Raw genomic sequence first — 24,545 nt, 5'->3', positions numbered from 1 at the left:
GAATAGATTATTACAAAGTTGGGGCGGCCTGTGGGCCAAGTTGGCTCGAGCGCCTGTGGGCCAAGTTGGCTCGGTGTTGGCGCTAGCCGTACTCCCCCCTCCCCACTCCCGAGCAAGCATAAAACTCGCCGTTCCCCTCTCGGTCGCATCGTTCAGTTTCAAGAGTTGGGGGACGACGAAGATGTGTCCTGGTGGCTACACGACCACAATCTGTTTGTCAACCCCATCTGCGTGTGCGGACAACTATCAAGGGTCGGCACCAACTTGGGCTGCTGGGATAATGGTTGTCATTTGGACTTTCTTTACGACACCCGGACCAATGTCTTGTACATTGAGGAACCGTGCGACTGCTTCCTAAGGGACAACAGTGTTCACGTGGCCTACTACCCCGAAGTATCCAAGGAGGACCTGGTCTGTGCCAAGTGTACCCGCTTTCTGGCGCAACCGCTGTACCGCATAAAACTCGGTTGGTAAAGAAATAAAGAATAGCACCCCCATACAACTGTGTTTGATTTTAGTTAAGATATGAGGTACTCTGGTGACACGATAGCGTCTGTTCTAGACCTGTATTTGCCCCTGATCAATGGAGACTCTTCTCCGCCCTCTGTCTTTTACACTGGGTCACAGTCTGGAACTCATTTATTTTTGGAACACAAAAAGAGTGTCAGTATAGTTCCTCTACTGGCGCATACCTTTATTACGTTTGGCGTCAAGGTCTGGCACCCCGGAGCGCCGACGAATCCAATCATCGAAAAGGCCAAAGACTCTGAACTGGCGAGTCCCTTGATCAGTATCAAGGAACTGTGCTCTCTCTGCGCCCGCAAATTTATGGCCGAGCGGTTCCGACAAGACGAGTCGTTTCACATCATTTGCAACAATTGCCAGATCCAATTTGGACTCTTTGGTGATACAATTTTTGTAATGATGTTCATCGGCCTGCTGATATCAAACATTTATACACCCTCCATGGCCAAGACGCTAATGATGGTGTACTTGTGCTTCGTATTGGTGCTGGTCAACACCAGCTCCGTGAACCTAGACACCGTAGACGTGTTTCACTGCGAACACATTACTCACGGCGTGGGGACGAAAATATTACTATAAGGTAGAGCAAAATGAATAATTCGTTTGACTTTCGAGACAAGACCACAGAGCGCAAAATGATTGTGGTGGTGATCGTCGTGGTGCTGGCCGTGTTTGCCATAGTGCTGTATACTCAGCGCAACAGTGGCAACTTTATGGGCAAAATGGCCCGGGCTATTGCCTCCAACAAGTCGGGAAAAGCGCCGACCGACAGCACGTAGGCGGGCCGAGCGCGCACACTCTGTAATTTTTTTGCGGGCAGTTAGATAAGTACAATGTTACACTGGGGTTACTGGCTGGGTATTGCTCTTGTTGCCGTGGTCTTTATCGTCTTTGCAGCAAGGCGTTGGATGGCCTGCGCCGAGACCGAATTGGAGCTCTTTCAGGTGATGAGCAACGACTCTGTCCTCGTCTCGCCCTCATCGACCGGCGCAAATATAGTAAAGGACAAACTCACATTGACCAAGGGTCAAAAGTTTGAGATTACCGGCGACTTTGAAAAGTCTACACTGCATATAATACCCCACACGGCAAAGGGGATGGCCGATACCGCCAAGGTCCAGACGGTCAAGTTTGGCTGCTGGGGGGGCCTGTCCAAGATTGTAAAACTAGAGCTATAGGTGGAGGAGGCGACAAAGTTGAAGATTACCGCCTCCAACAAGGATGCACACGAAACCCTGGCGCTAATCATTGCCGACCCGCGGCTCGTTCTCTATCATCACGCCACACCGGCAGGCAGCCACGCGCTAAAGCTGGCCACCGCCTAAGCGTACATGCACAAGGATAAATTTTTTTAAATAAAAGAAAAACAAATTTCATTCATCATTTATTCATTGAAAGCACGCTCTACGGCCGCGGCAATGGACTCGGATCCGGCCGTGGAATTCTGATAGTTGGGCGCACGGTACTCGAAAAAGTTGTCCTTGCCCACGCCGAGGGCCGTGAGAAGGGACAAGTTCAGGCCGGATCCAATTCCGCCGCCGCCGCCGCCACGGTCGCCATTCAATTGCACCCGCACGGTCCCAATAGTTTTCCCAAGGTGGTCGTACAGCACTGGAAACTGAACCCCCGCGTACATGCAATTGCCCTCCAGGTCGGCCAACGGTCTCGTAACCTCGCGAATAAAGGCGAGCTCGGCTTCGCGCGCCTCCCCAATCATCAGCTCAACCAGCTCCTGCAGGGGCCCATTCTCTGTATAGTTGAAGTACCTGCGCATGAGGTAGGCGGCATAGTCTCCGTGCAAGTTTTCATTCCTAATGATAAATTCGTTGGCCTTTACCATTTCGGGCAGCGAGTTGATCACTCGGAACCAATTGATTATGTTGAACGCGGTGCTGAACCAGACCTGCTCGATGAGAAGCATGGCCGCGACCAAGACGGGTAGTGGTAGTCGGGGGTTGGTCCAGCGCGCCACCCAGGCCAGCTTTTGGTCCAAGTTGGCGATTGATCCAATGTTGCGCAACAAATGGTCACGTTCTTGCGGCGATACAAAGGCCTCCAGCATGTCTCCGTAGGTTTGGCCGTGCACAATCTCGCTCTCTTCCTGGGCCGGATAAAACGCCCGCACCTCGGGGATCCGTATCTTGGACTTGACAGACTCTATCACCTCGTCCACCACCCCGTCCCCGAATGCGAAAATTTCCCTGAGTGTGTCCTGACTACAACTCACAGAGATCTCCATCTTATACAAGATGTGTGCCCATACCCGCGCCCCCGGCCCGAATGCTTGTACAGTATTTAATTCATTTCAATAAATGTGCGAGAGGGTGACTGCTCCTTTTTACTTCTGCTCAAACATAAATGTTAAGTAAAAAGAGTTCGCGCGCGAGGACACTGCTCTTTATATACCGTTTCCCCCTCCATCCATACAAATTTGGAAAAAGTGGAGGGGATACTCGAAAATTCTCACTCTGCATCGAGCCGTGCCCAAAATAAGATGGGTAATTCTAGTGGCACCGAGGCGGGCGCCGCCGGTGGTGGTACCGGTGGGACGATTTCGGGCCCATTGATCTACAACACCACCGTGGCGGGACTAGACAATCACTACATATCTCTGTGGGTGGGCGGGCTCGATGACCTGCAATCGGTGGTCAAGAGTCTGGGCAACATTCGCGGCACCCAGTCGATATTCTCATTTTTGGTCCACTTGGACACCGTGCCCACGACGGCCGAACTGGACACACTTCGGTCCCTGTGCGCCGCACAAAAGACGACCCTGTACAGTATACCCAACTCTACGACTGGGTTCGTCATCTCGCCGGCGGTCAAGGAGGTGTCTACCAACGCCGTTCGATTTATGCTCCGCGCAAATCTAAATTCAGAGGACAATGTGGAACACTGTGTCTTCCTGACCCGGGCGGATACGGTGTCGGGAAAGGAAACCCTGTCCCTGTCCGCCCCGCGCCTCTTGACGGCCATTGTGCACGCGGAGACAAACACTCTACTGTACACCGTCAAGTCGCCCGACGTTACCCGCATAGAAAATTTTCAGCTCTTTACCAACTTTCCCTCGTTCGAGACCATCTCGCTGTACCCGTTCACTACGTACAATTCTGCCGCAAATGTGAGCCCCGACTACGACTACTGCATGGCCTACACCATACCCGACGGTGACCTGGCCTCTTTCATAAAGCTAACCAATAGTGCAGCAAAAGCGCTCAACGCTGCCGGCACATCGCTGATAGTGTCCATCAAAGAAGTAGAACCACAAGACCGACTTGCGATGACCTCGAGCCGTGCCTCGCGGGATCAAATGATTTAGCGAGCCAGCATGTAGCGAGCTAGACCTGCGCCCAACTAGCCCAATCTATGCGCCGAGTTAGCCTAATCTATGCGCCGAGTTAGCCTAATCTATGCGCCGAGTTAGCCTAATCTATGCGCCGAGTTAGCCTAATCTATGCGCCGAGCTTGCGAAAACTTTTTTACCTATTGCTGCAGTTAGCTGACTCGACTTTTAAGAAAAAAATGTCCGAGAGAATGTGTTCCTGGTAGTTCTTTGTCGAGCTAGACCAATCTATGCGCCGAGCTAGACCAATCTATGCGTTCAATGTGCGCCGAGCTAGACCGCTCAGCCGAGCTAGACCAATCTATGCGTTCAATGTGCGCGGGCGCGGCCGAGTGACACCGAGCTAGACCACTCAGCCGAGCTCGACCATCTATGCGCCGAGCTAGACCAATCTATGCGCTCAATGTGCGAGCCCGATACATGCACCGAGCTAGACCAATCTATGCGCTCAGCCGAGCTAGACCAATCTATGCGCCGAGCTAGACCGATACATGCACCGAGCCCCAGCCCCGGCCCCCCGCTCAAATAATTGTACAATAAATATTACCAAATTAATATATGTGCGAGAGGGGTTGCTGCCCTTTTTACTTCTGCTCAAACATAAATGTTAAGTAAAAATGAGCTCGCGCGCGAGGACACCGCTCTTTATATACCATTTCCCCCACCACCCATACAAATTCGGACAAAGTGGAGGGGATGGCCGAAATTGCTCAGTCGACTTCGAACCGTGCCACGCGGCGGGTCAGATGATCCACTGGACCGGCTTGTGGACCGGGAGGTCGGCCATACTTGGACAAGGTCTCGCGCCAAGTATGGGTTAACGTACGACTGGTCCGTAGGTATGAGGCGGGCCATACTTGGCCGGACCTGACTCGCACTCTGGCGGGTGGGGGAGAGTACAAATTAGCTCGGTGGTGCCACCAAGTGGCGCTAAAGCTGTGGCACTAGCCGTACTCTCTCCCGCCCCGTAGCTAGGGCGGCCTGCGTCAAGTGTGGCCGCATTTTGATTCAACCGAATAGATTATTACAAAGTTGGGGCGGCCTGTGGGCCAAGTTGGCTCGAGCGCCTGTGGGCCAAGTTGGCTCGGTGTTGGCGCTAGCCGTACTCCCCCCTCCCCACTCCCGAGCAAGCATAAAACTCGCCGTTCCCCTCTCGGTCGCATCGTTCAGTTTCAAGAGTTGGGGGACGACGAAGATGTGTCCTGGTGGCTACACGACCACAATCTGTTTGTCAACCCCATCTGCGTGTGCGGACAACTATCAAGGGTCGGCACCAACTTGGGCTGCTGGGATAATGGTTGTCATTTGGACTTTCTTTACGACACCCGGACCAATGTCTTGTACATTGAGGAACCGTGCGACTGCTTCCTAAGGGACAACAGTGTTCACGTGGCCTACTACCCCGAAGTATCCAAGGAGGACCTGGTCTGTGCCAAGTGTACCCGCTTTCTGGCGCAACCGCTGTACCGCATAAAACTCGGTTGGTAAAGAAATAAAGAATAGCACCCCCATACAACTGTGTTTGATTTTAGTTAAGATATGAGGTACTCTGGTGACACGATAGCGTCTGTTCTAGACCTGTATTTGCCCCTGATCAATGGAGACTCTTCTCCGCCCTCTGTCTTTTACACTGGGTCACAGTCTGGAACTCATTTATTTTTGGAACACAAAAAGAGTGTCAGTATAGTTCCTCTACTGGCGCATACCTTTATTACGTTTGGCGACAAGGTCTGGCACCCCGGAGCGCCGACGAATCCAATCATCGAAAAGGCCAAAGACTCTGAACTGGCGAGTCCCTTGATCAGTATCAAGGAACTGTGCTCTCTCTGCGCCCGCAAATTTATGGCCGAGCGGTTCCGACAAGACGAGTCGTTTCACATCATTTGCAACAATTGCCAGATCCAATTTGGACTCTTTGGTGATACAATTTTTGTAATGATGTTCATCGGCCTGCTGATATCAAACATTTATACACCCTCCATGGCCAAGACGCTAATGATGGTGTACTTGTGCTTCGTATTGGTGCTGGTCAACACCAGCTCCGTGAACCTAGACACCGTAGACGTGTTTCACTGCGAACACATTACTCACGGCGTGGGGACGAAAATATTACTATAAGGTAGAGCAAAATGAATAATTCGTTTGACTTTCGAGACAAGACCACACAGCGCAAAATGATTGTGGTGGTGATCGTCGTGGTGCTGGCCGTGTTTGCCATAGTGCTGTATACTCAGCGCAACAGTGGCAACTTTATGGGCAAAATGGCCCGGGCTATTGCCTCCAACAAGTCGGGAAAAGCGCCGACCGACAGCACGTAGGCGGGCCGAGCGCGCACACTCTGTAATTTTTTTGCGGGCAGTTAGATAAGTACAATGTTACACTGGGGTTACTGGCTGGGTATTGCTCTTGTTGCCGTGGTCTTTGTCGTCTTTGCAGCAAGGCGTTGGATGGCCTGCGCCGAGACCGAATTGGAGCTCTTTCAGGTGATGAGCAACGACTCTGTCCTCGTCTCGCCCTCATCGACCGGCGCAAATATAGTAAAGGACAAACTCACATTGACCAAGGGTCAAAAGTTTGAGATTACCGGCGACTTTGAAAAGTCTACACTGCATATAATACCCCACACGGCAAAGGGGATGGCCGATACCGCCAAGGTCCAGACGGTCAAGTTTGGCTGCTGGGGGGGCCTGTCCAAGATTGTAAAACTAGAGCTATAGGTGGAGGAGGCGACAAAGTTGAAGATTACCGCCTCCAACAAGGATGCACACGAAACCCTGGCGCTAATCATTGCCGACCCGCGGCTCGTTCTCTATCATCACGCCACACCGGCAGGCAGCCACGCGCTAAAGCTGGCCACCGCCTAAGCGTACATGCACAAGGATAATTTTTTTTAAATAAAAGAAAAACAAATTTCATTCATCATTTATTCATTGAAAGCACGCTCTACGGCCGCGGCAATGGACTCGGATCCGGCCGTGGAATTCTGATAGTTGGGCGCACGGTACTCGAAAAAGTTGTCCTTGCCCATGCCGAGGGCCGTGAGAAGGGACAAGTTCAGGCCGGATCCAATTCCGCCGCCGCCGCCGCCACGGTCGCCATTCAATTGCACCCGCACGGTCCCAATAGTTTTCCCAAGGTGGTCGTACAGCACTGGAAACTGAACCCCCGCGTACATGCAATTGCCCTCCAGGTCGGCCAACGGTCTCGTAACCTCGCGAATAAAGGCGAGCTCGGCTTCGCGCGCCTCCCCAATCATCAGCTCAACCAGCTCCTGCAGGGGCCCATTCTCTGTATAGTTGAAGTACCTGCGCATGAGGTAGGCGGCATAGTCTCCGTGCAAGTTTTCATTCCTAATGATAAATTCGTTGGCCTTTACCATTTCGGGCAGCGAGTTGATCACTCGGAACCAATTGATTATGTTGAACGCGGTGCTGAACCAGACCTGCTCGATGAGAAGCATGGCCGCGACCAAGACGGGTAGTGGTAGTCGGGGGTTGGTCCAGCGCGCCACCCAGGCCAGCTTTTGGTCCAAGTTGGCGATTGATCCAATGTTGCGCAACAAATGGTCACGTTCTTGCGGCGATACAAAGGCCTCCAGCATGTCTCCGTAGGTTTGGCCGTGCACAATCTCGCTCTCTTCCTGGGCCGGATAAAACGCCCGCACCTCGGGGATCCGTATCTTGGACTTGACAGACTCTATCACCTCGTCCACCACCCCGTCCCCGAATGCGAAAATTTCCCTGAGTGTGTCCTGACTACAACTCACAGAGATCTCCATCTTATACAAGATGTGTGCCCATACCCGCGCCCCCGGCCCGAATGCTTGTACAGTATTTAATTCATTTCAATAAATGTGCGAGAGGGTGACTGCTCCTTTTTACTTCTGCTCAAACATAAATGTTAAGTAAAAAGAGTTCGCGCGCGAGGACACTGCTCTTTATATACCGTTTCCCCCTCCATCCATACAAATTTGGAAAAAGTGGAGGGGATACTCGAAAATTCTCACTCTGCATCGAGCCGTGCCCAAAATAAGATGGGTAATTCTAGTGGCACCGAGGCGGGCGCCGCCGGTGGTGGTACCGGTGGGACGATTTCGGGCCCATTGATCTACAACACCACCGTGGCGGGACTAGACAATCACTACATATCTCTGTGGGTGGGCGGGCTCGATGACCTGCAATCGGTGGTCAAGAGTCTGGGCAACATTCGCGGCACCCAGTCGATATTCTCATTTTTGGTCCACTTGGACACCGTGCCCACGACGGCCGAACTGGACACACTTCGGTCCCTGTGCGCCGCACAAAAGACGACCCTGTACAGTATACCCAACTCTACGACTGGGTTCGTCATCTCGCCGGCGGTCAAGGAGGTGTCTACCAACGCCGTTCGATTTATGCTCCGCGCAAATCTAAATTCAGAGGACAATGTGGAACACTGTGTCTTCCTGACCCGGGCGGATACGGTGTCGGGAAAGGAAACCCTGTCCCTGTCCGCCCCGCGCCTCTTGACGGCCATTGTGCACGCGGAGACAAACACTCTACTGTACACCGTCAAGTCGCCCGACGTTACCCGCATAGAAAATTTTCAGCTCTTTACCAACTTTCCCTCGTTCGAGACCATCTCGCTGTACCCGTTCACTACGTACAATTCTGCCGCAAATGTGAGCCCCGACTACGACTACTGCATGGCCTACACCATACCCGACGGTGACCTGGCCTCTTTCATAAAGCTAACCAATAGTGCAGCAAAAGCGCTCAACGCTGCCGGCACATCGCTGATAGTGTCCATCAAAGAAGTAGAACCACAAGACCGACTTGCGATGACCTCGAGCCGTGCCTCGCGGGATCAAATGATTTAGCGAGCCAGCATGTAGCGAGCTAGACCTGCGCCCAACTAGCCCAATCTATGCGCCGAGTTAGCCTAATCTATGCGCCGAGTTAGCCTAATCTATGCGCCGAGTTAGCCTAATCTATGCGCCGAGCTTGCGAAAACTTTTTTACCTATTGCTGCAGTTAGCTGACTCGACTTTTAAGAAAAAAATGTCCGAGAGAATGTGTTCCTGGTAGTTCTTTGTCGAGCTAGACCAATCTATGCGCCGAGCTAGACCAATCTATGCGTTCAATGTGCGCCGAGCTAGACCGCTCAGCCGAGCTAGACCAATCTATGCGTTCAATGTGCGCGGGCGCGGCCGAGTGACACCGAGCTAGACCACTCAGCCGAGCTCGACCATCTATGCGCCGAGCTAGACCAATCTATGCGCTCAATGTGCGAGCCCGATACATGCACCGAGCTAGACCAATCTATGCGCTCAGCCGAGCTAGACCAATCTATGCGCCGAGCTAGACCGATACATGCACCGAGCCCCAGCCCCGGCCCCCCGCTCAAATAATTGTACAATAAATATTACCAAATTAATATATGTGCGAGAGGGGTTGCTGCCCTTTTTACTTCTGCTCAAACATAAATGTTAAGTAAAAATGAGCTCGCGCGCGAGGACACCGCTCTTTATATACCATTTCCCCCACCACCCATACAAATTCGGACAAAGTGGAGGGGATGGCCGAAATTGCTCAGTCGACTTCGAACCGTGCCACGCGGCGGGTCAGATGATCCACTGGACCGGCTTGTGGACCGGGAGGTCGGCCATACTTGGACAAGGTCTCGCGCCAAGTATGGGTTAACGTACGACTGGTCCGTAGGTATGAGGCGGGCCATACTTGGCCGGACCTGACTCGCACTCTGGCGGGTGGGGGAGAGTACAAATTAGCTCGGTGGTGCCACCAAGTGGCGCTAAAGCTGTGGCACTAGCCGTACTCTCTCCCGCCCCGTAGCTAGGGCGGCCTGCGTCAAGTGTGGCCGCATTTTGATTCAACCGAATAGATTATTACAAAGTTGGGGCGGCCTGTGGGCCAAGTTGGCTCGAGCGCCTGTGGGCCAAGTTGGCTCGGTGTTGGCGCTAGCCGTACTCCCCCCTCCCCACTCCCGAGCAAGCATAAAACTCGCCGTTCCCCTCTCGGTCGCATCGTTCAGTTTCAAGAGTTGGGGGACGACGAAGATGTGTCCTGGTGGCTACACGACCACAATCTGTTTGTCAACCCCATCTGCGTGTGCGGACAACTATCAAGGGTCGGCACCAACTTGGGCTGCTGGGATAATGGTTGTCATTTGGACTTTCTTTACGACACCCGGACCAATGTCTTGTACATTGAGGAACCGTGCGACTGCTTCCTAAGGGACAACAGTGTTCACGTGGCCTACTACCCCGAAGTATCCAAGGAGGACCTGGTCTGTGCCAAGTGTACCCGCTTTCTGGCGCAACCGCTGTACCGCATAAAACTCGGTTGGTAAAGAAATAAAGAATAGCACCCCCATACAACTGTGTTTGATTTTAGTTAAGATATGAGGTACTCTGGTGACACGATAGCGTCTGTTCTAGACCTGTATTTGCCCCTGATCAATGGAGACTCTTCTCCGCCCTCTGTCTTTTACACTGGGTCACAGTCTGGAACTCATTTATTTTTGGAACACAAAAAGAGTGTCAGTATAGTTCCTCTACTGGCGCATACCTTTATTACGTTTGGCGACAAGGTCTGGCACCCCGGAGCGCCGACGAATCCAATCATCGAAAAGGCCAAAGACTCTGAACTGGCGAGTCCCTTGATCAGTATCAAGGAACTGTGCTCTCTCTGCGCCCGCAAATTTATGGCCGAGCGGTTCCGACAAGACGAGTCGTTTCACATCATTTGCAACAATTGCCAGATCCAATTTGGACTCTTTGGTGATACAATTTTTGTAATGATGTTCATCGGCCTGCTGATATCAAACATTTATACACCCTCCATGGCCAAGACGCTAATGATGGTGTACTTGTGCTTCGTATTGGTGCTGGTCAACACCAGCTCCGTGAACCTAGACACCGTAGACGTGTTTCACTGCGAACACATTACTCACGGCGTGGGGACGAAAATATTACTATAAGGTAGAGCAAAATTAATAATTCGTTTGACTTTCGAGACAAGACCACACAGCGCAAAATGATTGTGGTGGTGATCGTCGTGGTGCTGGCCGTGTTTGCCATAGTGCTGTATACTCAGCGCAACAGTGGCAACTTTATGGGCAAAATGGCCCGGGCTATTGCCTCCAACAAGTCGGGAAAAGCGCCGACCGACAGCACGTAGGCGGGCCGAGCGCGCACACTCTGTAATTTTTTTGCGGGCAGTTAGATAAGTACAATGTTACACTGGGGTTACTGGCTGGGTATTGCTCTTGTTGCCGTGGTCTTTGTCGTCTTTGCAGCAAGGCGTTGGATGGCCTGCGCCGAGACCGAATTGGAGCTCTTTCAGGTGATGAGCAACGACTCTGTCCTCGTCTCGCCCTCATCGACCGGCGCAAATATAGTAAAGGACAAACTCACATTGACCAAGGGTCAAAAGTTTGAGATTACCGGCGACTTTGAAAAGTCTACACTGCATATAATACCCCACACGGCAAAGGGGATGGCCGATACCGCCAAGGTCCAGACGGTCAAGTTTGGCTGCTGGGGGGGCCTGTCCAAGATTGTAAAACTAGAGCTATAGGTGGAGGAGGCGACAAAGTTGAAGATTACCGCCTCCAACAAGGATGCACACGAAACCCTGGCGCTAATCATTGCCGACCCGCGGCTCGTTCTCTATCATCACGCCACACCGGCAGGCAGCCACGCGCTAAAGCTGGCCACCGCCTAAGCGTACATGCACAAGGATAATTTTTTTTAAATAAAAGAAAAACAAATTTCATTCATCATTTATTCATTGAAAGCACGCTCTACGGCCGCGGCAATGGACTCGGATCCGGCCGTGGAATTCTGATAGTTGGGCGCACGGTACTCGAAAAAGTTGTCCTTGCCCATGCCGAGGGCCGTGAGAAGGGACAAGTTCAGGCCGGATCCAATTCCGCCGCCGCCGCCGCCACGGTCGCCATTCAATTGCACCCGCACGGTCCCAATAGTTTTCCCAAGGTGGTCGTACAGCACTGGAAACTGAACCCCCGCGTACATGCAATTGCCCTCCAGGTCGGCCAACGGTCTCGTAACCTCGCGAATAAAGGCGAGCTCGGCTTCGCGCGCCTCCCCAATCATCAGCTCAACCAGCTCCTGCAGGGGCCCATTCTCTGTATAGTTGAAGTACCTGCGCATGAGGTAGGCGGCATAGTCTCCGTGCAAGTTTTCATTCCTAATGATAAATTCGTTGGCCTTTACCATTTCGGGCAGCGAGTTGATCACTCGGAACCAATTGATTATGTTGAACGCGGTGCTGAACCAGACCTGCTCGATGAGAAGCATGGCCGCGACCAAGACGGGTAGTGGTAGTCGGGGGTTGGTCCAGCGCGCCACCCAGGCCAGCTTTTGGTCCAAGTTGGCGATTGATCCAATGTTGCGCAACAAATGGTCACGTTCTTGCGGCGATACAAAGGCCTCCAGCATGTCTCCGTAGGTTTGGCCGTGCACAATCTCGCTCTCTTCCTGGGCCGGATAAAACGCCCGCACCTCGGGGATCCGTATCTTGGACTTGACAGACTCTATCACCTCGTCCACCACCCCGTCCCCGAATGCGAAAATTTCCCTGAGTGTGTCCTGACTACAACTCACAGAGATCTCCATCTTATACAAGATGTGTGCCCATACCCGCGCCCCCGGCCCGAATGCTTGTACAGTATTTAATTCATTTCAATAAATGTGCGAGAGGGTGACTGCTCCTTTTTACTTCTGCTCAAACATAAATGTTAAGTAAAAAGAGTTCGCGCGCGAGGACACTGCTCTTTATATACCGTTTCCCCCTCCATCCATACAAATTTGGAAAAAGTGGAGGGGATACTCGAAAATTCTCACTCTGCATCGAGCCGTGCCCAAAATAAGATGGGTAATTCTAGTGGCACCGAGGCGGGCGCCGCCGGTGGTGGTACCGGTGGGACGATTTCGGGCCCATTGATCTACAACACCACCGTGGCGGGACTAGACAATCACTACATATCTCTGTGGGTGGGCGGGCTCGATGACCTGCAATCGGTGGTCAAGAGTCTGGGCAACATTCGCGGCACCCAGTCGATATTCTCATTTTTGGTCCACTTGGACACCGTGCCCACGACGGCCGAACTGGACACACTTCGGTCCCTGTGCGCCGCACAAAAGACGACCCTGTACAGTATACCCAACTCTACGACTGGGTTCGTCATCTCGCCGGCGGTCAAGGAGGTGTCTACCAACGCCGTTCGATTTATGCTCCGCGCAAATCTAAATTCAGAGGACAATGTGGAACACTGTGTCTTCCTGACCCGGGCGGATACGGTGTCGGGAAAGGAAACCCTGTCCCTGTCCGCCCCGCGCCTCTTGACGGCCATTGTGCACGCGGAGACAAACACTCTACTGTACACCGTCAAGTCGCCCGACGTTACCCGCATAGAAAATTTTCAGCTCTTTACCAACTTTCCCTCGTTCGAGACCATCTCGCTGTACCCGTTCACTACGTACAATTCTGCCGCAAATGTGAGCCCCGACTACGACTACTGCATGGCCTACACCATACCCGACGGTGACCTGGCCTCTTTCATAAAGCTAACCAATAGTGCAGCAAAAGCGCTCAACGCTGCCGGCACATCGCTGATAGTGTCCATCAAAGAAGTAGAACCACAAGACCGACTTGCGATGACCTCGAGCCGTGCCTCGCGGGATCAAATGATTTAGCGAGCCAGCATGTAGCGAGCTAGACCTGCGCCCAACTAGCCCAATCTATGCGCCGAGTTAGCCTAATCTATGCGCCGAGTTAGCCTAATCTATGCGCCGAGTTAGCCTAATCTATGCGCCGAGCTTGCGAAAACTTTTTTACCTATTGCTGCAGTTAGCTGACTCGACTTTTAAGAAAAAAATGTCCGAGAGAATGTGTTCCTGGTAGTTCTTTGTCGAGCTAGACCAATCTATGCGCCGAGCTAGACCAATCTATGCGTTCAATGTGCGCCGAGCTAGACCGCTCAGCCGAGCTAGACCAATCTATGCGTTCAATGTGCGCGGGCGCGGCCGAGTGACACCGAGCTAGACCACTCAGCCGAGCTCGACCATCTATGCGCCGAGCTAGACCAATCTATGCGCTCAATGTGCGAGCCCGATACATGCACCGAGCTAGACCAATCTATGCGCTCAGCCGAGCTAGACCAATCTATGCGCCGAGCTAGACCGATACATGCACCGAGCCCCAGCCCCGGCCCCCCGCTCAAATAATTGTACAATAAATATTACCAAATTAATATATGTGCGAGAGGGGTTGCTGCCCTTTTTACTTCTGCTCAAACATAAATGTTAAGTAAAAATGAGCTCGCGCGCGAGGACACCGCTCTTTATATACCATTTCCCCCACCACCCATACAAATTCGGACAAAGTGGAGGGGATGGCCGAAATTGCTCAGTCGACTTCGAACCGTGCCACGCGGCGGGTCAGATGATCCACTGGACCGGCTTGTGGACCGGGAGGTCGGCCATACTTGGACAAGGTCTCGCGCCAAGTATGGGTTAACGTACGACTGGTCCGTAGGTATGAGGCGGGCCATACTTGGCCGGACCTGACTCGCACTCTGGCGGGTGGGGGAGAGTACAAATTAGCTCGGTGGTGCCACCAAGTGGCGCTAAAGCTGTGGCACTAGCCGTACTCTCTCCCGCCCCGTAGCTAGGGCGGCCTGCGTCAAGTGTGGCCGCATTTTGATTCAACCGAATAGATTATTACAAAGTTGGGGCGGCCTGTGGGCCAAGTTGGCTCGAGCGCCTGTGGGCCAAGTTGGCTCGGTGTTGGCGCTAGCCGTACTCCCCCCTCCCCACTCCCGAGCAAGCATAAAACTCGCCGTTCCCCTCTCGGTCGCATCGTTCAGTTTCAAGAGTTGGGGGACGACGAAGATGTGTCCTGGTGGCTACACGACCACAATCTGTTTGTCAACCCCATCTGCGTGTGCGGACAACTATCAAGGGTCGGCACCAACTTGGGCTGCTGGGATAATGGTTGTCATTTGGACTTTCTTTACGACACCCGGACCAATGTCTTGTACATTGAGGAACCGTGCGACTGCTTCCTAAGGGACAACAGTGTTCACGTGGCCTACTACCCCGAAGTATCCAAGGAGGACCTGGTCTGTGCCAAGTGTACCCGCTTTCTGGCGCAACCGCTGTACCGCATAAAACTCGGTTGGTAAAGAAATAAAGAATAGCACCCCCATACAACTGTGTTTGATTTTAGTTAAGATATGAGGTACTCTGGTGACACGATAGCGTCTGTTCTAGACCTGTATTTGCCCCTGATCAATGGAGACTCTTCTCCGCCCTCTGTCTTTTACACTGGGTTACAGTCTGGAACTCATTTATTTTTGGAACACAAAAAGAGTGTCAGTATAGTTCCTCTACTGGCGCATACCTTTATTACGTTTGGCGACAAGGTCTGGCACCCCGGAGCGCCGACGAATCCAATCATCGAAAAGGCCAAAGACTCTGAACTGGCGAGTCCCTTGATCAGTATCAAGGAACTGTGCTCTCTCTGCGCCCGCAAATTTATGGCCGAGCGGTTCCGACAAGACGAGTCGTTTCACATCATTTGCAACAATTGCCAGATCCAATTTGGACTCTTTGGTGATACAATTTTTGTAATGATGTTCATCGGCCTGCTGATATCAAACATTTATACACCCTCCATGGCCAAGACGCTAATGATGGTGTACTTGTGCTTCGTATTGGTGCTGGTCAACACCAGCTCCGTGAACCTAGACACCGTAGACGTGTTTCACTGCGAACACATTACTCACGGCGTGGGGACGAAAATATTACTATAAGGTAGAGCAAAATGAATAATTCGTTTGACTTTCGAGACAAGACCACACAGCGCAAAATGATTGTGGTGGTGATCGTCGTGGTGCTGGCCGTGTTTGCCATAGTGCTGTATACTCAGCGCAACAGTGGCAACTTTATGGGCAAAATGGCCCGGGCTATTGCCTCCAACAAGTCGGGAAAAGCGCCGACCGACAGCACGTAGGCGGGCCGAGCGCGCACACTCTGTAATTTTTTTGCGGGCAGTTAGATAAGTACAATGTTACACTGGGGTTACTGGCTGGGTATTGCTCTTGTTGCCGTGGTCTTTGTCGTCTTTGCAGCAAGGCGTTGGATGGCCTGCGCCGAGACCGAATTGGAGCTCTTTCAGGTGATGAGCAACGACTCTGTCCTCGTCTCGCCCTCATCGACCGGCGCAAATATAGTAAAGGACAAACTCACATTGACCAAGGGTCAAAAGTTTGAGATTACCGGCGACTTTGAAAAGTCTACACTGCATATAATACCCCACACGGCAAAGGGGATGGCCGATACCGCCAAGGTCCAGACGGTCAAGTTTGGCTGCTGGGGGGGCCTGTCCAAGATTGTAAAACTAGAGCTATAGGTGGAGGAGGCGACAAAGTTGAAGATTACCGCCTCCAACAAGGATGCACACGAAACCCTGGCGCTAATCATTGCCGACCCGCGGCTCGTTCTCTATCATCACGCCACACCGGCAGGCAGCCACGCGCTAAAGCTGGCCACCGCCTAAGCGTACATGCACAAGGATAAATTTTTTTAAATAAAAGAAAAACAAATTTCATTCATCATTTATTCATTGAAAGCACGCTCTACGGCCGCGGCAATGGACTCGGATCCGGCCGTGGAATTCTGATAGTTGGGCGCACGGTACTCGAAAAAGTTGTCCTTGCCCATGCCGAGGGCCGTGAGAAGGGACAAGTTCAGGCCGGATCCAATTCCGCCGCCGCCGCCGCCACGGTCGCCATTCAATTGCACCCGCACGGTCCCAATAGTTTTCCCAAGGTGGTCGTACAGCACTGGAAACTGAACCCCCGCGTACATGCAATTGCCCTCCAGGTCGGCCAACGGTCTCGTAACCTCGCGAATAAAGGCGAGCTCGGCTTCGCGCGCCTCCCCAATCATCAGCTCAACCAGCTCCTGCAGGGGCCCATTCTCTGTATAGTTGAAGTACCTGCGCATGAGGTAGGCGGCATAGTCTCCGTGCAAGTTTTCATTCCTAATGATAAATTCGTTGGCCTTTACCATTTCGGGCAGCGAGTTGATCACTCGGAACCAATTGATTATGTTGAACGCGGTGCTGAACCAGACCTGCTCGATGAGAAGCATGGCCGCGACCAAGACGGGTAGTGGTAGTCGGGGGTTGGTCCAGCGCGCCACCCAGGCCAGCTTTTGGTCCAAGTTGGCGATTGATCCAATGTTGCGCAACAAATGGTCACGTTCTTGCGGCGATACAAAGGCCTCCAGCATGTCTCCGTAGGTTTGGCCGTGCACAATCTCGCTCTCTTCCTGGGCCGGATAAAACGCCCGCACCTCGGGGATCCGTATCTTGGACTTGACAGACTCTATCACCTCGTCCACCACCCCGTCCCCGAATGCGAAAATTTCCCTGAGTGTGTCCTGACTACAACTCACAGAGATCTCCATCTTATACAAGATGTGTGCCCATACCCGCGCCCCCGGCCCGAATGCTTGTACAGTATTTAATTCATTTCAATAAATGTGCGAGAGGGTGACTGCTCCTTTTTACTTCTGCTCAAACATAAATGTTAAGTAAAAAGAGTTCGCGCGCGAGGACACTGCTCTTTATATACCGTTTCCCCCTCCATCCATACAAATTTGGAAAAAGTGGAGGGGATACTCGAAAATTCTCACTCTGCATCGAGCCGTGCCCAAAATAAGATGGGTAATTCTAGTGGCACCGAGGCGGGCGCCGCCGGTGGTGGTACCGGTGGGACGATTTCGGGCCCATTGATCTACAACACCACCGTGGCGGGACTAGACAATCACTACATATCTCTGTGGGTGGGCGGGCTCGATGACCTGCAATCGGTGGTCAAGAGTCTGGGCAACATTCGCGGCACCCAGTCGATATTCTCATTTTTGGTCCACTTGGACACCGTGCCCACGACGGCCGAACTGGACACACTTCGGTCCCTGTGCGCCGCACAAAAGACGACCCTGTACAGTATACCCAACTCTACGACTGGGTTCGTCATCTCGCCGGCGGTCAAGGAGGTGTCTACCAACGCCGTTCGATTTATGCTCCGCGCAAATCTAAATTCAGAGGACAATGTGGAACACTGTGTCTTCCTGACCCGGGCGGATACGGTGTCGGGAAAGGAAACCCTGTCCCTGTCCGCCCCGCGCCTCTTGACGGCCATTGTGCACGCGGAGACAAACACTCTACTGTACACCGTCAAGTCGCCCGACGTTACCCGCATAGAAAATTTTCAGCTCTTTACCAACTTTCCCTCGTTCGAGACCATCTCGCTGTACCCGTTCACTACGTACAATTCTGCCGCAAATGTGAGCCCCGACTACGACTACTGCATGGCCTACACCATACCCGACGGTGACCTGGCCTCTTTCATAAAGCTAACCAATAGTGCAGCAAAAGCGCTCAACGCTGCCGGCACATCGCTGATAGTGTCCATCAAAGAAGTAGAACCACAAGACCGACTTGCGATGACCTCGAGCCGTGCCTCGCGGGATCAAATGATTTAGCGAGCCAGCATGTAGCGAGCTAGACCTGCGCCCAACTAGCCCAATCTATGCGCCGAGTTAGCCTAATCTATGCGCCGAGTTAGCCTAATCTATGCGCCGAGTTAGCCTAATCTATGCGCCGAGTTAGCCTAATCTATGCGCCGAGCTTGCGAAAACTTTTTTACCTATTGCTGCAGTTAGCTGACTCGACTTTTAAGAAAAAAATGTCCGAGAGAATGTGTTCCTGGTAGTTCTTTGTCGAGCTAGACCAATCTATGCGCCGAGCTAGACCAATCTATGCGTTCAATGTGCGCCGAGCTAGACCGCTCAGCCGAGCTAGACCAATCTATGCGTTCAATGTGCGCGGGCGCGGCCGAGTGACACCGAGCTAGACCACTCAGCCGAGCTCGACCATCTATGCGCCGAGCTAGACCAATCTATGCGCTCAATGTGCGAGCCCGATACATGCACCGAGCTAGACCAATCTATGCGCTCAGCCGAGCTAGACCAATCTATGCGCCGAGCTAGACCGATACATGCACCGAGCCCCAGCCCCGGCCCCCCGCTCAAATAATTGTACAATAAATATTACCAAATTAATATATGTGCGAGAGGGGTTGCTGCCCTTTTTACTTCTGCTCAAACATAAATGTTAAGTAAAAATGAGCTCGCGCGCGAGGACACCGCTCTTTATATACCATTTCCCCCACCACCCATACAAATTCGGACAAAGTGGAGGGGATGGCCGAAATTGCTCAGTCGACTTCGAACCGTGCCACGCGGCGGGTCAGATGATCCACTGGACCGGCTTGTGGACCGGGAGGTCGGCCATACTTGGACAAGGTCTCGCGCCAAGTATGGGTTAACGTACGACTGGTCCGTAGGTATGAGGCGGGCCATACTTGGCCGGACCTGACTCGCACTCTGGCGGGTGGGGGAGAGTACAAATTAGCTCGGTGGTGCCACCAAGTGGCGCTAAAGCTGTGGCACTAGCCGTACTCTCTCCCGCCCCGTAGCTAGGGCGGCCTGCGTCAAGTGTGGCCGCATTTTGATTCAACCGAATAGATTATTACAAAGTTGGGGCGGCCTGTGGGCCAAGTTGGCTCGAGCGCCTGTGGGCCAAGTTGGCTCGGTGTTGGCGCTAGCCGTACTCCCCCCTCCCCACTCCCGAGCAAGCATAAAACTCGCCGTTCCCCTCTCGGTCGCATCGTTCAGTTTCAAGAGTTGGGGGACGACGAAGATGTGTCCTGGTGGCTACACGACCACAATCTGTTTGTCAACCCCATCTGCGTGTGCGGACAACTATCAAGGGTCGGCACCAACTTGGGCTGCTGGGATAATGGTTGTCATTTGGACTTTCTTTACGACACCCGGACCAATGTCTTGTACATTGAGGAACCGTGCGACTGCTTCCTAAGGGACAACAGTGTTCACGTGGCCTACTACCCCGAAGTATCCAAGGAGGACCTGGTCTGTGCCAAGTGTACCCGCTTTCTGGCGCAACCGCTGTACCGCATAAAACTCGGTTGGTAAAGAAATAAAGAATAGCACCCCCATACAACTGTGTTTGATTTTAGTTAAGATATGAGGTACTCTGGTGACACGATAGCGTCTGTTCTAGACCTGTATTTGCCCCTGATCAATGGAGACTCTTCTCCGCCCTCTGTCTTTTACACTGGGTCACAGTCTGGAACTCATTTATTTTTGGAACACAAAAAGAGTGTCAGTATAGTTCCTCTACTGGCGCATACCTTTATTACGTTTGGCGACAAGGTCTGGCACCCCGGAGCGCCGACGAATCCAATCATCGAAAAGGCCAAAGACTCTGAACTGGCGAGTCCCTTGATCAGTATCAAGGAACTGTGCTCTCTCTGCGCCCGCAAATTTATGGCCGAGCGGTTCCGACAAGACGAGTCGTTTCACATCATTTGCAACAATTGCCAGATCCAATTTGGACTCTTTGGTGATACAATGTTTGTAATGATGTTCATCGGCCTGCTGATATCAAACATTTATACACCCTCCATGGCCAAGACGCTAATGATGGTGTACTTGTGCTTCGTATTGGTGCTGGTCAACACCAGCTCCGTGAACCTAGACACCGTAGACGTGTTTCACTGCGAACACATTACTCACGGCGTGGGGACGAAAATATTACTATAAGGTAGAGCAAAATGAATAATTCGTTTGACTTTCGAGACAAGACCACACAGCGCAAAATGATTGTGGTGGTGATCGTCGTGGTGCTGGCCGTGTTTGCCATAGTGCTGTATACTCAGCGCAACAGTGGCAACTTTATGGGCAAAATGGCCCGGGCTATTGCCTCCAACAAGTCGGGAAAAGCGCCGACCGACAGCACGTAGGCGGGCCGAGCGCGCACACTCTGTAATTTTTTTGCGGGCAGTTAGATAAGTACAATGTTACACTGGGGTTACTGGCTGGGTATTGCTCTTGTTGCCGTGGTCTTTGTCGTCTTTGCAGCAAGGCGTTGGATGGCCTGCGCCGAGACCGAATTGGAGCTCTTTCAGGTGATGAGCAACGACTCTGTCCTCGTCTCGCCCTCATCGACCGGCGCAAATATAGTAAAGGACAAACTCACATTGACCAAGGGTCAAAAGTTTGAGATTACCGGCGACTTTGAAAAGTCTACACTGCATATAATACCCCACACGGCAAAGGGGATGGCCGATACCGCCAAGGTCCAGACGGTCAAGTTTGGCTGCTGGGGGGGCCTGTCCAAGATTGTAAAACTAGAGCTATAGGTGGAGGAGGCGACAAAGTTGAAGATTACCGCCTCCAACAAGGATGCACACGAAACCCTGGCGCTAATCATTGCCGACCCGCGGCTCGTTCTCTATCATCACGCCACACCGGCAGGCAGCCACGCGCTAAAGCTGGCCACCGCCTAAGCGTACATGCACAAGGATAAATTTTTTTAAATAAAAGAAAAACAAATTTCATTCATCATTTATTCATTGAAAGCACGCTCTACGGCCGCGGCAATGGACTCGGATCCGGCCGTGGAATTCTGATAGTTGGGCGCACGGTACTCGAAAAAGTTGTCCTTGCCCATGCCGAGGGCCGTGAGAAGGGACAAGTTCAGGCCGGATCCAATTCCGCCGCCGCCGCCGCCACGGTCGCCATTCAATTGCACCCGCACGGTCCCAATAGTTTTCCCAAGGTGGTCGTACAGCACTGGAAACTGAACCCCCGCGTACATGCAATTGCCCTCCAGGTCGGCCAACGGTCTCGTAACCTCGCGAATAAAGGCGAGCTCGGCTTCGCGCGCCTCCCCAATCATCAGCTCAACCAGCTCCTGCAGGGGCCCATTCTCTGTATAGTTGAAGTACCTGCGCATGAGGTAGGCGGCATAGTCTCCGTGCAAGTTTTCATTCCTAATGATAAATTCGTTGGCCTTTACCATTTCGGGCAGCGAGTTGATCACTCGGAACCAATTGATTATGTTGAACGCGGTGCTGAACCAGACCTGCTCGATGAGAAGCATGGCCGCGACCAAGACGGGTAGTGGTAGTCGGGGGTTGGTCCAGCGCGCCACCCAGGCCAGCTTTTGGTCCAAGTTGGCGATTGATCCAATGTTGCGCAACAAATGGTCACGTTCTTGCGGCGATACAAAGGCCTCCAGCATGTCTCCGTAGGTTTGGCCGTGCACAATCTCGCTCTCTTCCTGGGCCGGATAAAACGCCCGCACCTCGGGGATCCGTATCTTGGACTTGACAGACTCTATCACCTCGTCCACCACCCCGTCCCCGAATGCGAAAATTTCCCTGAGTGTGTCCTGACTACAACTCACAGAGATCTCCATCTTATACAAGATGTGTGCCCATACCCGCGCCCCCGGCCCGAATGCTTGTACAGTATTTAATTCATTTCAATAAATGTGCGAGAGGGTGACTGCTCCTTTTTACTTCTGCTCAAACATAAATGTTAAGTAAAAAGAGTTCGCGCGCGAGGACACTGCTCTTTATATACCGTTTCCCCCTCCATCCATACAAATTTGGAAAAAGTGGAGGGGATACTCGAAAATTCTCACTCTGCATCGAGCCGTGCCCAAAATAAGATGGGTAATTCTAGTGGCACCGAGGCGGGCGCCGCCGGTGGTGGTACCGGTGGGACGATTTCGGGCCCATTGATCTACAACACCACCGTGGCGGGACTAGACAATCACTACATATCTCTGTGGGTGGGCGGGCTCGATGACCTGCAATCGGTGGTCAAGAGTCTGGGCAACATTCGCGGCACCCAGTCGATATTCTCATTTTTGGTCCACTTGGACACCGTGCCCACGACGGCCGAACTGGACACACTTCGGTCCCTGTGCGCCGCACAAAAGACGACCCTGTACAGTATACCCAACTCTACGACTGGGTTCGTCATCTCGCCGGCGGTCAAGGAGGTGTCTACCAACGCCGTTCGATTTATGCTCCGCGCAAATCTAAATTCAGAGGACAATGTGGAACACTGTGTCTTCCTGACCCGGGCGGATACGGTGTCGGGAAAGGAAACCCTGTCCCTGTCCGCCCCGCGCCTCTTGACGGCCATTGTGCACGCGGAGACAAACACTCTACTGTACACCGTCAAGTCGCCCGACGTTACCCGCATAGAAAATTTTCAGCTCTTTACCAACTTTCCCTCGTTCGAGACCATCTCGCTGTACCCGTTCACTACGTACAATTCTGCCGCAAATGTGAGCCCCGACTACGACTACTGCATGGCCTACACCATACCCGACGGTGACCTGGCCTCTTTCATAAAGCTAACCAATAGTGCAGCAAAAGCGCTCAACGCTGCCGGCACATCGCTGATAGTGTCCATCAAAGAAGTAGAACCACAAGACCGACTTGCGATGACCTCGAGCCGTGCCTCGCGGGATCAAATGATTTAGCGAGCCAGCATGTAGCGAGCTAGACCTGCGCCCAACTAGCCCAATCTATGCGCCGAGTTAGCCTAATCTATGCGCCGAGTTAGCCTAATCTATGCGCCGAGTTAGCCTAATCTATGCGCCGAGTTAGCCTAATCTATGCGCCGAGCTTGCGAAAACTTTTTTACCTATTGCTGCAGTTAGCTGACTCGACTTTTAAGAAAAAAATGTCCGAGAGAATGTGTTCCTGGTAGTTCTTTGTCGAGCTAGACCAATCTATGCGCCGAGCTAGACCAATCTATGCGTTCAATGTGCGCCGAGCTAGACCGCTCAGCCGAGCTAGACCAATCTATGCGTTCAATGTGCGCGGGCGCGGCCGAGTGACACCGAGCTAGACCACTCAGCCGAGCTCGACCATCTATGCGCCGAGCTAGACCAATCTATGCGCTCAATGTGCGAGCCCGATACATGCACCGAGCTAGACCAATCTATGCGCTCAGCCGAGCTAGACCAATCTATGCGCCGAGCTAGACCGATACATGCACCGAGCCCCAGCCCCGGCCCCCCGCTCAAATAATTGTACAATAAATATTACCAAATTAATATATGTGCGAGAGGGGTTGCTGCCCTTTTTACTTCTGCTCAAACATAAATGTTAAGTAAAAATGAGCTCGCGCGCGAGGACACCGCTCTTTATATACCATTTCCCCCACCACCCATACAAATTCGGACAAAGTGGAGGGGATGGCCGAAATTGCTCAGTCGACTTCGAACCGTGCCACGCGGCGGGTCAGATGATCCACTGGACCGGCTTGTGGACCGGGAGGTCGGCCATACTTGGACAAGGTCTCGCGCCAAGTATGGGTTAACGTACGACTGGTCCGTAGGTATGAGGCGGGCCATACTTGGCCGGACCTGACTCGCACTCTGGCGGGTGGGGGAGAGTACAAATTAGCTCGGTGGTGCCACCAAGTGGCGCTAAAGCTGTGGCACTAGCCGTACTCTCTCCCGCCCCGTAGCTAGGGCGGCCTGCGTCAAGTGTGGCCGCATTTTGATTCAACCGAATAGATTATTACAAAGTTGGGGCGGCCTGTGGGCCAAGTTGGCTCGAGCGCCTGTGGGCCAAGTTGGCTCGGTGTTGGCGCTAGCCGTACTCCCCCCTCCCCACTCCCGAGCAAGCATAAAACTCGCCGTTCCCCTCTCGGTCGCATCGTTCAGTTTCAAGAGTTGGGGGACGACGA

The 24,545-nt window shown here is 52.7% G+C and overlaps 5 protein-coding genes across 5 annotated transcripts; all 5 read right to left on the bottom strand.

Moving 5' to 3' along the window:
* Positions 1-1,909: 1,909 nt before the first annotated feature.
* On the bottom strand, positions 1,910-2,764 carry LOC125491381 (ribonucleoside-diphosphate reductase small chain-like). Its single transcript, XM_048633194.1, has one exon. The coding sequence runs from the start codon at positions 2,762-2,764 to the stop codon at positions 1,910-1,912; it is 855 nt and encodes a 284-aa protein (XP_048489151.1).
* Positions 2,765-6,791: 4,027 nt separating this feature from the next.
* LOC125491380 (ribonucleoside-diphosphate reductase small chain-like) lies at positions 6,792-7,646 on the bottom strand. The gene has a single exon (XM_048633193.1). It carries the CDS (start codon positions 7,644-7,646, stop codon positions 6,792-6,794), a length of 855 nt encoding a protein of 284 aa, XP_048489150.1.
* Positions 7,647-11,651: 4,005 nt separating this feature from the next.
* On the bottom strand, positions 11,652-12,506 carry LOC125491379 (ribonucleoside-diphosphate reductase small chain-like). The gene has a single exon (XM_048633192.1). The coding sequence runs from the start codon at positions 12,504-12,506 to the stop codon at positions 11,652-11,654; it is 855 nt and encodes a 284-aa protein (XP_048489149.1).
* Positions 12,507-16,511: 4,005 nt separating this feature from the next.
* LOC125491378 (ribonucleoside-diphosphate reductase small chain-like) lies at positions 16,512-17,366 on the bottom strand. Its single transcript, XM_048633191.1, has one exon. It carries the CDS (start codon positions 17,364-17,366, stop codon positions 16,512-16,514), a length of 855 nt encoding a protein of 284 aa, XP_048489148.1.
* Positions 17,367-21,393: 4,027 nt separating this feature from the next.
* On the bottom strand, positions 21,394-22,248 carry LOC125491377 (ribonucleoside-diphosphate reductase small chain-like). Its single transcript, XM_048633190.1, has one exon. The coding sequence runs from the start codon at positions 22,246-22,248 to the stop codon at positions 21,394-21,396; it is 855 nt and encodes a 284-aa protein (XP_048489147.1).
* Between the last annotated feature and the right edge of the window lie 2,297 nt (positions 22,249-24,545).

This window comes from Plutella xylostella, chromosome 5, assembly GCF_932276165.1.
Source record: "Plutella xylostella chromosome 5, ilPluXylo3.1, whole genome shotgun sequence".
Taxonomy (NCBI): domain Eukaryota; kingdom Metazoa; phylum Arthropoda; class Insecta; order Lepidoptera; family Plutellidae; genus Plutella; species Plutella xylostella.
Note: the sequence above shows the minus strand (reverse complement) of the source record. Positions and strands in the feature narration are given on the sequence as shown.

Coding starts and splice junctions, on each gene's coding strand:
- LOC125491381 (XM_048633194.1), bottom strand. CDS start 2,764: ATGGAGATCTCTGTGAGTTGTAGTCAGGACACACTCAGGGAAATTTTC.
- LOC125491380 (XM_048633193.1), bottom strand. CDS start 7,646: ATGGAGATCTCTGTGAGTTGTAGTCAGGACACACTCAGGGAAATTTTC.
- LOC125491379 (XM_048633192.1), bottom strand. CDS start 12,506: ATGGAGATCTCTGTGAGTTGTAGTCAGGACACACTCAGGGAAATTTTC.
- LOC125491378 (XM_048633191.1), bottom strand. CDS start 17,366: ATGGAGATCTCTGTGAGTTGTAGTCAGGACACACTCAGGGAAATTTTC.
- LOC125491377 (XM_048633190.1), bottom strand. CDS start 22,248: ATGGAGATCTCTGTGAGTTGTAGTCAGGACACACTCAGGGAAATTTTC.